Source organism: Falco rusticolus, chromosome 3, assembly GCF_015220075.1.
Source record: "Falco rusticolus isolate bFalRus1 chromosome 3, bFalRus1.pri, whole genome shotgun sequence".
NCBI classification, from domain to species: Eukaryota; Metazoa; Chordata; class Aves; order Falconiformes; family Falconidae; genus Falco; species Falco rusticolus.
Genome location: NC_051189.1, coordinates 3053395 through 3069182, shown reverse-complemented (window position 1 = coordinate 3069182; position 15788 = coordinate 3053395). Strand labels below are relative to the sequence as shown.

Here is a 15788-nt window from a genome sequence, read left to right as displayed (position 1 = left end):
CTGTATGAAACCAACAAAAAAGCCTAGACTGAGAAGAATATAGCTCATTTTATTGGAGAGTACAGTCAAATGTGAGTACGATGGATAAACCTGTCCGAGTGTCCTAAACAGGCTTTAAATAACTTGCTGCTTTTTGATATATTTTGTGTTTCTAAGACTGACAATAGGAATATGAGAAAAAAAGATTCAGCTGAAGAGTGGAAATAAGACACAAAAACTGCTGAAGATTGAAGATGATGATGTTCTTTGGAGATTGGAGGTTTAGCTCTCAGTTGTGCATAAAATTTTAAACCTCTTTTTTCTTTTGAAGGTCATAAAGAAGAAATACAAGTTGGGGAAGGAAGAGGGAAGGAAGGCGTGAAGAAGAGAGGATTATGTAGCAGTGGGAAGCTAGTCCAGGTGAAAGTTTGTATTATCTCCTTTTTCTTCTGTTTTGATCTCCTTCCTCTTCTGTGTGAATTTTCCCTGCTGTTTCATTTCATGCACAATACCAACAGCAAGTTATTATTAACTGGTGTAAGCAGGTAGTGGTCTGGGCTGAGCTGAACTCAGAACTTGTGTCCTGGCAGGCATGTGCTAACAGAGGACAAATTGAGGTTGCTCTTCATTCTTTTTTTCAAGTGATCTGACCTAAATTTGCACAGCTGTGTTCACATTTAATCCTGCCTAATAACTCAGAGGCTTTATATCTCATAAGAACAGCCTACTGGCACCTGACATTTACCCTGGCCCTCGTTCAGATATGCCCTACAAATCCTCTGGCACAACCTGGGGTTTTTTTTGGTTTTTCCCTAGTAGATTTATCCCTCCATTTAAATACCCTTGATGAAGGGTATAATCTAGGCTATCGCTTCTCAGCCTTCTTGGTTTTGGTTACTTGTGCAAATTCTCCAGTGTAGATTGGTCCCACGAACAGAATTGAGAGGAATTGAAGTTGTGGACTTGTTTTCCTAGGTGACTTTCTTTGGATCCCTTAGGTACACTCTGATTTCACCCAGGACTCTGTGGGCCGTATATTTGAATCTTTTGATCTAGAGTGAAGGTTCTCAGCTGTGAGGTGCAAGTAGTTTTACTTATAACATTAACTTTGTTGCTGCAGGTTGAATGGGTATCTACCTCTAGTGAACTAGGCACCACTGGTATTTTGTAAATTCCAGTTGTGCTGGCGAAACACAAAGCACAGTGGAGTTTGCAAGTGAAAAAAATTTGCATAATATAAATCAGCTTCTTTCTTGTTTGCTTCACTCTGAATACTCTTTGGGTTATGAGTAATTTTTTTAAAGGATCATTTATTATTTGTCTTCTGTGTCTCATAACATTTTGATGGCAGCAATCAACGAACCTTGGGAACAGTGATTCATGGTGTTGCACTCTTTATGAACATATGTCTAATGCATCTGAAAAACTTGTGGATATTGATTTTCCTGAGAATATTAAACAGCAAACTTTTTTATTTTTAATATTGAAAGATTATTTTCAGGGCTTGTATCCAAACTGAGTTAGCTCTTTAGAATATAAAAAACAAATCAGTCTTTAACATTTTAAACTAGGATAAATGCTTATGCAGTGGAAAAAAACCCCATGTTTAATAGATATGATTGAATAGGACCATGTGCCTTGCATGTGTTTTCACCTGTATCACAAGTCTTTACTTTGGCTTGCATATTAAAGAAAAAAATCCAGAGGTTTACAACAGACTGGAAACCTAAAAACCTTAGTAAAATAGCTGCAAGGGATTATTGCTCTCTTGTGCTGTGATACTATCTCATACTATAAACTATACTGGATAAATTAGGTGGTTGTAAAGATTGGGTATTTTACAGAGTAATCCCTGATACCTCCATGACTAAACAGAGCATTAGAAGGTTTCTCTTGGCTAAGAATAACATGATTACTGAAGAAGACTTGAGACTGAAGTCTTAAATGGTAATACATATGAAAACAAACAGAAAAATCACAAACAAGCAGTGACCCTGAAAGTTGTGGATTTTGTAAGTGCATTTAGGAAATAAACTACCAAGCTTTCTGGATGAGTTCTAAATCACAGAATCATCAAATTGTTTAGGTTGGAAAAGAGCGATAAGATCATCACGTTCAACCATAGTTGTGTATCTGCATTGTCTATTGTGCTGGTTTTCATTGCGATAGAGTTAATTTTCTTCATAGTAGCTGGTATTGGCTGTGTTTTGGATTTGTTCTGGAAACAGTGTTGATAATACAGAGATGTTTTCATTATTGCTGAGCAGCTTACACATAGCCAAGGCCTTTTCCGCTTCTCACATCATTCTACCAGCAAGGAAGCTGGGGGTGCATAAGAAATAGGGAGGGAACACAGCCGGGACAGCTGACCCCAACTGACCCAAGGGATATTCCAGACCATATGACATCATGCTCAGCATATAAACTATGGGTACAGTTGGCTGGGGGCCGCTGCTCGGGGTCTGGCTGCGCATTGGTCAGTTGGTGGTGAGCATTTGTTTTTCATTTGCATCACTTGTCTTTCTTGGGTTTTATTTCTCTCTCCTTTTTTTTTTTTTTTTTTTTTTTTTTGTTATTTTCCTTACATCATCATCATCATCATCATCATTACAAATATATTTCAATTATTAAACGGGTCTTATCTCAACCCATGAGTTTTCTCACTTTACCCTTCTAAGTCTCTTCCCCTCATCTTGCTAGGCAGGAGTGAGTGAGCAGCTGTGTGTTGCCTAGTTGGCAGCTGGGGTTAAACCATGACAGTCTTTTTTGGTGCCCAACATAGGATTCAAAGGGTTTGAGATAATAACAGATTGAGCACAGCATATTAGAAGGGATTTATTAGAAGGGTCATGATATTGATTCATCTGTTCTCAATATTAGTTTATCTGATCTGCACCATGCTCTTTTTCTTTGCTGTACCTGTTAAAGATTGTTGTTGGTTTTTCCAGTTTGCTGTGCTCTGTAGTGATTAGTGATATTTTGCTTGGGAGATTTGTTACTAAAATACTGACCTTGAGCTTAATCTGGTATTTGGGCTCTGTCCTGAAGTTATTATTGTACTTCAGGTACCATCTCATGGAGACAATTAAAATTATACTTCTTCCTCTGAGAGATTTTTTGTTGAGGAAATGCAGAATAGCACCTTCACTGCCTTCTGTGCTATTTTTCTCCCTTGTAACAATAACTTTTCAGTGTTTTGAACATCCTTGGGTAGTTAAAATAATTCTATTGGTATTTCTTATAATATTGCTTCAGTTTTGTCTAAGCTTAATCAGCAACTTAGGAGTATGACACAGGCTCTGCAAAAGTATGGTCATGGGTGGCATGGCATGTGGGAGAATATACGCAGGTATCTAGAGGACTCACCTCTGATGGTCTGGAACTTCACTCCAAAACAACTACAGGATCCTGATGAAGTGATAGAAAGTTTGAAAAAATGCCATGACTGTTCCAAAGAGGCACAACTTACTGCACTGTGCTGGGCCCTGGCCAGTATCTACCAAACACTGTTTGATATTATACAGCACCCTCAGGGACAAGAGAGGGAAAACAAACCAAGAGACACTGTCACTAAACCAGGCACTGTATCAGTCACCGCTATAGCTAAAAAGAAACAATAGAAGCAGAAGTCAGGTTGTTTAGTAAGGGATGAAGCTTCTTCTAAGAAGGATCAGGAGAAAGAATCAGAAGATGCAGCCTATTTCTGCAGCAGAGCAGTCAGAAGAACAGGAGGAGGAAAAGACTGAATGCATAAATGAGACAGAACCACCTGATCCCTATCCCTAAGTGAGCTGCGACATGCATTCAAAGATACTAGCCCATAACCAGGTGAGCTAATCCTCAGCTGGTTACTCCAGTGTTGCGATATTGGGGCCCATGGCCAGGAATTAGAGGGTAGGGAAACTCGGTGGCTAGGAACCCTTGCTAAGGCTAAAGCTACTGACAGAAGAATTGGAAAAAAGGCAGGAAGCCTTAGTCTTTGGTGGTGACTCTTGTCAAGTGTGAAGGACAGGTATTCCTTTAAGGAAGAAGCTGCAAATTCCTGATGCAAATGGACCAACACTGAGGGAGGTAATCAGTATCAGAGGGAATTAGCCATGTTGGAGGTGATCTATAACAACCTGGCATCCAACGACCTGGATGATATCCAGTGCATATGGTCCATATGGTGAAATTTTGTATGAAATGCATCGGCATCATACACCCACACCCTAGCAATAATGAGCTGGAAAAACACAGAGGCACCAACTATAGATGAAGTGGTCAGACAACTCCAAGAATACGAAGATAATATAATTTCATCCATGCCTGTGTCTGTGTTGTGGACAGACTGACCCAAACAATGGTTGAGCAAGCTGAGAAGGCTAGATCTTCCTCACACACTCCAGCCAAGGCCTCAACTGTTAGAAGAGTCAGCCTTTTTCTGTTCAAGGGAAAGGGTACCAGTGGTGCAACACCATGTGCAACCCTGTGGTTCTTACTGCGTGACCAAGGGGAGGACATGAGGAAGTTACCTGGGAACTAGAAGCCTGGGTACAGGAACTGCAAGGAAAAACAACAACCAAAAAGCATCCACCCAGGAAAATTACTGCTCCAGTGTCTGTTGAGCAGAGTAAAAGGCCTGACTGTACCTTTGACTCTGACAAAAGGACATCTGTTTTGCAGTTAAAGAAACGCAATAATGAAGACTCTGGAGAGGAATAGAGAGGCCCAGCCTTGAGTCAGGTGGAGGAAAGGGACAGCTGTGTTTACTGGACTGTGTGGATTCAATCACCTGGCACATCAGCCTCATGGCAGTATAAAGCTTTAGTGGACACCGGTGCACAGTGTACTCCAGTGCCAGCAGATTACAAAGGGGCAGAATCCATCTGTATTTCTGGAGTGACAGGAGGATCCTGAGAGCTGTCTGTGTTGCAGGCTGAGGTAAGCCTATCTGGGAATGAGTGGCAAAAGCATCCTATTGTGACTGGTCCGGAGGCTGCATGCATCCTTGGCATATACTACCTGAGAAGAGGGTATTTAAAAGACCCAAAAGGGTACTGGTGGGCTTCAGGCATAACTGCCTTGAGTATGGAGAAGATTAAACAGCTGTCTAGCTTTTCTGGTCTCGCAGATGATGTTTGTGGTGGGGTTGCTGCGGGTTAAAGAACAGCAGGTGTCAATTGCTACCATGACAGTGCAGTGGTGATAATATTGCACCAGTCGAGATCCTCTGGTTCCTATCCATAAGTTAATATGTTGACTGGAGAGTCAAGGAGTGATCAGTAAGATTCATTCACCCTTTAACAGTCCCATATGGGCAGTTCAAAAATCTCATGGAGTGGAGTCTTACAGTGGACTATTAAGGCCTGAACGAAGTTACACCACCACTGGATGCTGCCATGCCAGACATGCTAGATCTCCAATATGAACCGGAGTTAAAGGCTGCCAAATGGTATGCAACAATTGATATCTCCAACTTGATGTTCTTGATCCATTTGGCAGCAGAATGCAGGCCACAGTTTGCTTTCACATGGAGAGGTCTCCCTTAAACCTAGATTTGACATCCCCAAGGGTGGAAAAACAGTCCTATCTTTTTTCATGGATTGATACAGACTGCACTGGAACAAGGTGAAGCTCCTGAACACCTGCAGTATATTGATGACATCACTGTGCAGCAGAGGAAGTATTTGAGAAGGGGAGAAGGATAATCCAGATTCTTTTGAAAGCTGCTTTTGCTATAAACCAAAGTGAGGTCAAAGAACCTGCACAGGGAATTCAGTTTTTAGGAGTAAAATAGCAAGATTTGTCATGTCCCAGTGCATGTGATCAATAAAATAACAGCCAAGTTTCCACCAACTAACAAAAAAGAAACACAGCTTTCTTAGGTGTTGTGGGTTTTTGGAGAATGTATGTTCCAACTTTCAGTCTAATCATAAGCTCTCTCTATTGAGCGACTTGGAAGAACTACTTTCAACGGCACCCTGAGCAGCAGCAGCAAGCTTTGAACAAGTTACACAGGAGATCATGCAGTAGCACTTGGGCCGGTCCAGACAAAATGAGATGTGAAAACATGCCTTACATCTCAGCCTGGGATAACAGCCCCACCTGGAGCCTCGGGCAAAAAGGCAGATCCTCCAGACAAAAAGCACCTGGAAAGACTCGAAGTTAACTTCTAGGGTTTTGGGGCTGGGGACATAGGGGATCTGAAGGCCCTTTCACTCCTGATATGGAAGAAATATTAGCAGCATATGAAGGAATCTGAGCCATTTCAGAAGGGGTTGGTACTGAAGTAGAGCTCCTTTTGGCACCTGGATTGCCTGTACTCAGCTGGATATTGAAAGGGAGGTTCCACTCTATGCATCATGCAACTGATGTCACATGGTGTAGATAGGTTGCACTGATAACAAAATGGGCTCATATTGGAAACCCTGACTGCCTGGGAATCTGGAAGTGACCATGGACTAGCCAGAGGGCCAAAATTTTGGAGTGTCACTAGATAAGGCGACTTGTGCCAGAGACCCATCCATATAATAAATTACCAGAAAATGCAAATATGCCCTATTTACAGATGGATCCTGTCATACTGTGGGAAAATATCGAAGGTGGAAAGCTGCTTTGTGGAGTCCTACATGACAAGTCACAGAAAGTGCAGGACAAGGTGAATCAAGTCGGTCTGCAGAGGTGAAAGCCATCCAGCTGGCTTTAGATGTTGCTGAATGAGAAGAGGCCAGTACTTTATCCTGACTCGTGGATGGGGGTGGCAAATGCTCTGTGGGGGTGGCTGCAGCAATGGAAGCAGACCAACTGGCATCACAGAGATAAACCCACCTGGGCTGCTGAATTATGGCAAGATTTTGCTGCTTGAGTAGAGAACCTGGTTGTAAAAGTATGCCACATAGATGCTCACATACCCAGGAGTCATGCCACTGAAGAACATAAAGACAATGAGCAAGTGAGCCAGGCTGCTAGAACTGAAGTGGCACAGGTGGGTCTGGACTGGGAACATAAGGGTGACCTATTTATAGCTTGATGGGCCCATGACACATCGGGACATTTAGGAACAGATGCAATGTATAAATGGGCTCGTGATTGAGGAGTGGAATTGGCTATTGATGCCATTGCACAGGTTATCCACGAACATCAAACGTGAACCGTAACCAAACAAGCGAAGTGGCTAAAGCCTTTTCGCTATAGAGGATGATGGCTGAAATATGAATAAGTGGGAGCTCTGGCAGATTGGTTATATCACACTGCACAGACCTGCCATGGCAAGCAGTGTGGGCTTACAGTGATGGTAGTGACTACTGGATGGTTGAAAACATACTCTGTGATCCGTGCCACGGCCCAAGGTACCATCATCTTGGGCCTTGAAAAGCAAGTTTTATGGTGACACAGCACCCCTGAAAGAACCAGATCAGAAAATGGGACTCATTTCTGGAAAAAACTCATAAACATTTGGGCCAATGAGATCCCCTGTCGTGCACCAGCCTCAGGGAAAACTGAGCAGTACAATGGACTGTTAAACACTACGCTGAGAGCAATGGGACATTCAAACAATCAGACATTGGGATACACATTTAGCAGAAGCCACTTGGCTAGTTAACGCTAGAGGATCTGTCTGCTGACATGGCCCCACTGAATCAAAATCCCTGCACACTGTGGGAGGAGATAAGATCTCTGTAGTACATATAAGGAACTTGTTGGGAAAAACAGCCTGGGGTATTCCTTCCTCAGGAAAGGGTAAACCTATTCATGGGGCTGTTTTTGCTCAAGGACCTGGATTACTACAGCAGGACCCTCTTGTTGCTAGCCAGGCTAGGAGCAAGGGGAGGAGTTCATTGCAATGGTCCACCCTGTAACCTGGGCCAAGGGGACCAGGGGCGGAGACTATAATGGAAATACTTTTAAATTGTTGTAACCCATGATTTGAGTTGCATGTTACAGGAATTACTGTAGCAGCAATCACCTGAACCAATGGAGAACAAAGCCTTACAAGAAACTGTGCACGTGCAGCAGTGGCCCGACCTGAACTGGTTTTGGTGCCCAGTAACTCCATGTAACCCACCACCTTTCCCATCCTGAGTGACCACCATAACAGATGGAGCCCAAAATCATGGACTAAATGAACTCAGTGGACATTTTGTGGAGATTGTATGGACACTTCTCAGGGGTGGTCCATAGACTAAGGGAATGATGTCTGTGTATTACATCAAAGGATGGGAAGGGTGGTAGTGAGTAATGAGAATGTATTGGATAGTGTGGGACCTGGGTATGACAGAAAAGGTACAGAATAAGGAGTGGAGAATGTGCTGGTTTTGGCTAGGGTGGAGTTAATTTTCTTCATAGTATCTAGTATGGGGCTATCTTTTGGATTTGTGCTGGAAACAGTGCTGAAAACACAGAGATGTTTTCATTACTGCTGGGCAGCGCTGACCCAGAGCCAAGGCCTTTTCTGCTTCTCACCCCACCCCACCAGCAAGTAGGCTGGGGGAGCACAAGAAGTTGAGAAGGGACACAGCCAGGAATGCTGGCCACAGCTGATCCAAAGGATATTCCAGACCATATGGCATCATGCTCAGCATATAACGTAGGGGGACAGTTGCCTGGGGGCTGGTGCTTGGGGACTGGCTGAGCATTGGCCAGTTGGTGGTGAGCATTGGGTTTTCATTTACATCACTTGTCTCTCTTGGGTTTTATTTCTCTTGCTTTTTTCTTTTTTTCTTTTTTTTCTTTTTTGTTTTTTTTTTTGTTATTCATTACACCATCATCATTATTATTATTATATTTCAATTATTAAACTGTTCTTATCTCAACCCACAAGTTTCCTCTCTTTTAGCCTTCCAATTCTCTTCTCATCCTGCTGGGTGGGAGTGCGCACGTGGCTGTGTGGTGCTTAGTTGCTGACTGGGATTAAACCATGATTTCTGTGGAAATTTTATTGCATATATTCCTGGCTTTGAACTTCATTACATACTGTTGAATGAGGCCAAATATTAAGTGAGGTGATATCTGATTTCCACTGAGTGTAGATATTTTGATTTATCTACCTGTTGAAGTTCTTGTACTTGAAAGTGAGAAACTGGATACTAGGCAGATTTTTTGTTACAATTAAAGCTGTGGCAAAACTCAAGCCAGGTCTTGAGGGATCACATACTTCACTGGCTTTCCTAGCTTGTTGACTGTGTTACGATAAGATGAAAGGTCTAATTCAACAACTCAAAAGGACATAAACCCATGCCTGAATCACTTTGCTGAAGTAAAACCGTAATATTTGGTGGTTTCCCCAGGGCTGATAGACATGTCTAAGGAAAAAAAGGAAGTTTTATAATAATTTGGTTAAAAAGTTTACATTACAAAGCCTCAGCAGTGCTGGGAAAACAAACAAAACTGTTTTAGGAAAAGAAGAGGTATTCTGAATAAAATCCAATGCTACCTTTATCCTTGAATATTCCAAAATATATATTACTTACAGGAGGTCCTGTATATAAATAAATATAAATATATAAATATAAAACAATGTAACTACTTATTTAATAGTTTAGTTAAACATACCTTGTTATTTCTTTTTTTCTTTAGTATTGTATTTAGATTGGCTCTTTTTAAAAGTATAAAAGAGATATCTTGCCATGACCCAAAATCTTGGAAGAGAATTACTGGCTTGATTTATTTTAACAAAAAGAGGTGTCACCTTTTGAAATAATTGTCTTGTTGAAGACCTCACCTCTCCCATTTTACTGATGTGTTGGCAGAAAAAAAAAAAAAGACAGGTTCTATGAACTGGAGAACAGTTAATGACAGTGTTGTAGTGAAAGGTCTTACTGACATTTGTGACTTCTTTGACTCAAGCAACTCCTCTATGTTCAGACAAGGCTATTGAGATGCAGTCGCTACTCTAAGAACTGGGATCCAGTTCAGCTCCATGAAGGTGAACATTGGAGCAATTTTATTAATTTAAAAACAAACCAAAACAAAAACAAAAACAAACAACCCAAAAGAGATTTGGTCTAATAAGCATGTTGCTTCTCCTAATTCTCTAGACTCAGAGCACATTTGTGTGTGTTTATCTTCCTCCTTCTATTGTGCTTCTCTTTTCCTTACTTAGAATTTTACAGTGGGTGAAGGCATTTGTGGAGAGAATAAGGCGATCTCACTGTGACTTTATTCTAAACACTTAATCAAGGAATACTTAATAAATAAATAAACAAATAAAAATGCCCAGTTTGCAACAAATTCCAGCTTCAGAAGAAATTCACAATAAAACAGAAGATGCTTTAAAAGCAATAAGGACAATGGTGCTATACTGGAGATAGTATGTGCTGTGTTTCCTGAGAGGCAGCTTTATCCTCCTAAATGAAATGTTTCTAGGTTTATGAGTCATTGCACTTTATCACATGGGTTTTTGTTCTTTTGTCCTTGGTGGTATTTTTCTTGCTTGTTTCCTTTTTTTTTTTCTTCCCGGCTTCTGTGATGGAGATGGACAAGAATGGTGAAAGCACTAAAAAAATGTCTGGTTTATTTTTCATTCAGATGTAATTGCAAAAATGCTGGAAAGTTTACGGACTGTCAAAGTATGCAGTGTCCTGCCCTTATTTCCATCCTGCTCTGTCCCCATCTCACCTTCCTCTACTCCTTTTGGTTGGGTTGATGCTGATTGCTACGTCAGCAAGGAATTGTCAGACTCATTTTTAGCTTCAAGATGTTTAACAGTTATTTGTGGTACGTAACCAACTAGTAACCTGCTTTCAGAGGGCTCGGTCAGTTGACTGTGTCTTTAAAATGTCATTAACACAAATACTGTGAGTCCAAAAAGATTGGAGAGAACAATGGAGGATAAAGATGAATAAAGCTAATGCAGATTGGACAGTAATCATATGCTGAACAATCTCCAATTCAAAAGGTATTTCCACTGACAGCAACGGAGATGTGCGGAGCAAAATTAAGTCTTCCATTAGAAACGCAAGGGAGACAGTCTCAAATCTTTAAACATGTATTTTCATAGGGCTTTATTTGTATAAAGGATTCTGATTTTCAGTTAGTGTCTCCTTGATACAAGTAAAATGACAATTGCAATTGACTGTCTCTTGCTAGGACACCAACTCTAGTTGGAAGGACAAACTGTCAAAGTGGTGACCTGACTTGCAACGTCACTACATATAGGGTGACACAGCACAACCAGTGATAATCACAGCCCTTTATGAAGCAGTCCAGTGCTTTGAAGTGATGAGAATGATCATGGGGACTGCTTTTTCTGAAGCATATGACCAAAACACTTCCCATATTAGCTTAGTAACTTGAAATAGATATTTAATACTGTTGTCTTCAGTTCCCTTTTGAAAAATGCAGGAAGCTTGACTTAAAAACAGGCATTTAAAAAGAAAAAAACACTATGTACTAAAGCCTTCCCATGAATCACCTCTGTATTTTTTTAAAAAACTGCTTATCAGAGAAATTGGTGATACTTCAGTACTGGCAACATTCCTTATTGAGTTTACAATGCTGATGTAATGGCATCCTTCATTTCAGTATTATTTTTATCAACTATTCCTCTATTTATAACCCAAGATTGTCCCACATAGTGGTCAGTAAGGGGTTCTCAGAGGTCCTTCACAAGCCCTGGATTTTGAAGGACTATGATCAGGTTCCTTTAAACAGGCACCTAGTATAACAGTGAAAACTTAGTGCATCATTTTAAGCACCTGTGTTTTCTTGATCCAGGGGTGCCCACAGCTGTTTTGTCAAATTTCATAGCTTCTTTCGTTGAAGCATGATCCTGTTGTGTCTGAGCAGGGTTTTTTTTGAACCTTGCTAAATGCCGTGATGATAAAGTGCACCAGAGGCCCCTCAGTACTTGTCAGGTATTCCCTGAAGTACCAAGCCCTGCTGCTGGGGGCTCAGACCCTGTAGCCATCTGACACAGATTTATCTGCTCTGATCCTCTGGTGTGCTGGTCGGGTGGATGGAAGTTCAACCCGGTGTAGTAGCTATTTACAATTCTTCTATATTTGTTTTGAAAAGGTATAAAGCATGCAAAATAAAATGTAAGTATAGCGAAGACCTTTGTAGTATTTCCATGTATTTAATTTTTCATTTACCTTAGCTCACCTTAGCTTCATGTCCTGCTTTCTGTCTGCCAATATTGGTGCTAGTCTGAACTGGCTGGCCATCCATTCACACCACTCTTTAAACTGGTGTCTTCAAAAGCATGCAGTTTCCTTTGATCCTGAGCTTTTGGTCTAAGGAAATATGCCTCAGAACAACATGCAGATTTATCCAGAGGCAATTCTTCCAATTAACACCCTCCTCAGGGCTAAATACCTTGTCAGAGTACTTTGTGGTGTTGTGTGGTTTCTCTTGGCTTTCTACACAGTCTGCTTTGCTCTGATACTGTACAGTCAGATAAGACGATAGTACAGATACGACAAGATGGGTATGTGATATACATGCTTATAAACAGTATACAATTCCTTAGTCTGTGCAGAAAGGCAAAAGGAGAAAGGATTACTCTCATTCCTGTTGAAATGGGGGGAGATAAAAAAAAATACTAGTATTCTGCCAAGTAATAGCATTTGAGTTTACCTTAACTGCTCCAAAATTATGGCTTGACATGAGCTAATGTAGAGTTTCTTACGTTGGAGGTATATCAGATGGGCAGCTTAGCAATAGCTTCTTTCCTTTCTATACAGTCATCAACATATATTCCATACATTGTGTACATCTTACATCCCATTCTTGTCATTTCAAAGTCAGCATCTGCAATGTTAGGTTTTGAGGAGGGAGAATGAAACATCAGCAACCTTTTAACTCTGGAATAAGCTGTTATTGAAAAATGGTAGTGCTTGAGAGGATAGCCAGAGCACCGAGACTTATCAGAAAGCTACAGCCTAACGCTTATCTGTGGGCTTAATGTATCAAACCCCTCTTCATTCCTGCTTCATTGGAGGAAATGGTCAAACCTTTAAGTGCCATGGAAACTACTGGTTAGCACATACGGAGAAATTCTTCACTTTGCCATCTGAGCTAGTGTCCTTTTAAAGCCCCGTATGTCTCAGGGGAATTATTAATAGCCCTGACATTGGTCCTCAGACATTGTACTTGGCTGCTGTCAAGTTACCAAAATGATGCTTGTGAATTTGTTAATGAAACAAATCTGATCTCTATCTTCTCAATGGTGGTATAGACAATTTCCAAAAAGCTTGCAGATTACCAGAAGTAGACTTGCAGGGAGAAAAGGAGGAAGGGTAAACAGAAAATTCAAAATCTGTCCAAAAGCTGTACAAGTCCCTGGCCTCTGCTACAATTAGAGAAATTACACTTGTGTGTTAAATAGGGCTGGTTTTGGAAACTTACTTTTTCAAAGCTTGCTTGAATAAGGTATGACTTCCTGAGGTCCCTTCCAACCTGAATTATTCTGTGATTCAATGAAAGCATGAGATATTATCTTTAAATGGCTCTAATGTTTCAAAATCTTGATCTGGCTGTTGTGGCCTATTAGGTGCTTTGATTGTCAGCATTTTCCTCAGAAGAATCTGTTCCATTCATTAATCTTTAAATTATTCATATTCCCTCAGAAGCTTCCCTTCCGGGACTTAGTGAAGTCATAGGCAGGGTCAAAAGCAAGAGAATTCTGAATTCTGCTCTCATCTGTCTAGAGCTTTTGTCTCTTTGGCCTGTGCTTTTACAGAATTGAGCTGTGCTGACCCTGGATATCTGCCATTTGGTAAAACAGGAAGAAAAAAAAAATAAATCAATTTCCTATACAAGAGTAGTAAGAGAGTTAATTAAAATTTGCTTTGAGATTCTTGCACATAATGTGTTATTTACTTTTCGCTTCTTATACTTACCATAATATTATCATTCTGTCCTCAGGCTTAATTAGACTTTTTACGTCTCTTAATTACTGCTTTGATCTGGCTTTTAGCAAGTCTTCCTGAAGATAGAGCCCAATGATGTTCCTGGAAAGATTCCAGTTGATTTCAGTCGATTTCAAGCTTTGCATGAACCCCAGATGCCGAATAAAATGTAGTAATCCATTCATGGATTTGTTAAGCAAAATACTTCAAATGTTTATAATGCGTGTATATATGTGTTGTTTAGGTGATGACCTGAAAAGATCATGTCTGAGGTCCAGGGAACAGTCGAGTTTTCTGTGGAGCTACACAAATTCCATAATGTGGACCTCTTCCAGAGAGGGTGAGTTCATATTTCCATTAATTTGCAGCTGATAACAGAGGAGTAGTTTGCAGAAAAGAGTTAAACTGCAAAACACATTCTTTTCTGCCAAATGCAGTTATATTTCATGCAATCTTCAGGGCAGGGAAGGATGTCATTGGGCTTTCGTTACTGTCAAGGAAGATCAATGTACATTACTTTCACTAAAGACTGACTGACTTGTTTTTGTAATACAATGTTGTAATGCTCCCAATTATTTTAAGCATCTGTTCAGATAGAAGTACAATAGCTGCTTTAAAATGCTTCTGGACTGTGCTAAATGATAGCTGCATTGAACTATAATAAAAACATGTTCATTTTAGGGTAATAAATCTAATGACTATATTCTTTTATGAAATTTAGTTGAATCCTACCATTTCAGAAGAGAAAATGAATACTCATGCTTGTCTAAAGCTCTGGTTCTGGTGCCCACATTGTTTTTTCACATCCCTGTAAGTTAGAAGAACATGTACAGCTTCTGGTCTACTTAAACTTTTACCTCTATTTTTTCGCATCACTCTTCCTAATAGTCTTTCTAACAACCTGGTGGCTGTGGAGAAGCCTGGCCAAGTGTGAGTTGTTACTCTGCTCACATCTTGGACCCCATAAAAGATTTTCAGTGAGGAGAAGAGAAGATAAAGAAACACTTTTTGAGGAGAACAGAAGGCTCAGATAGGTCAAAAGACTGTGTGTCATGGACAAAGAGTGGCTCTAATGGAATAGTGTTTTCTTTTGTCTATTAGGACTGATGTACACAGAACACTAGATATTCTCTTTCAAGCCTTAGCTTGGCACAGGGGTGGTTCACAGCTGACTTATCCACCTTGAGCACTATTTCCTGCAAGAAAACCATGGAATTGTTTCAGGTATTGGGATGGGGTGGATTAGGTAGAGGTGTTTCTATCTGTATAAGGGCTTTTTGTTATTTGTTTTCACTGTCATGAACTAAGCGGAAAAGATGCTGTGAACTTGAATGAAGGAAACACGGCTCTCCTTAGTTTTAAAAGCAGGATCTGTCATTGTGTTCATGTGTCCAAGCAAATATCCACCACCTTTACGTTAGAAAGCATTCTGACTATACCGAGTACTTGTGTTGTATATATTTTAAAAATCCTCTGTGCTTGAGGTGTTTAGTTTATCTGAGTTATAGAACAAGTCTCCTGTGTATTCTGGTCCTTATAACCCTAGAAGACGGACCTAGCTATAGATTATTTTTCTTGGCTTCTGGTGATCAATGTCAAGTGTTTGATCTTCCTCACATTTGGAAATCCTATCTCTGGGTTCAGTGATTTTTTTGGAGTTAGTAGGATGTTCAGAGGTTATCCAGGAATCTTCCCAATTCTCATGTTACTGTGATGAGCTGCCTGTTTTTTGTCATATTGGTCTGCTTTTAATTCAGTAATTTCCATAAAATGCTTTCTTTGGCTTTGACAGTCAGATCAAATCTCTGGTGTGTGGGTAAACCTAGCAATAACACAGATAATATATTCTGCTGTCACACTAATGAGTTCCTAATTACCCTTGCTTTTTTCCCCACTGGTGCTTACCTTGCTTTACTGATTAATATTCCAAACACACGATACTATAGGTTATACTACATTCATTTGTTTACAGTAATT

At 40.4% G+C, this 15788-nt stretch overlaps 1 protein-coding gene across 2 annotated transcripts in view; it reads left to right on the top strand.

The window, feature by feature from the left end:
- The first annotated feature begins 308 nt into the window (after positions 1–308).
- FAM135B (family with sequence similarity 135 member B) overlaps positions 309–15788 on the top strand; it is a 168278-nt gene continuing 152798 nt past the window's right edge. The window contains exons 1-2 of one of the 2 annotated variants that reach the window (XM_037381734.1): positions 309–399; positions 14056–14151. In XM_037381734.1, the coding sequence (XP_037237631.1) occupies positions 14075–14151 (77 nt within the window). In that variant the 5' untranslated portion in view covers positions 309–399; positions 14056–14074. Of the gene's footprint in view, positions 406–14055; positions 14152–15788 lie in introns of both variants that reach the window. The other variant, XM_037381735.1, reaches the window with a different exon arrangement.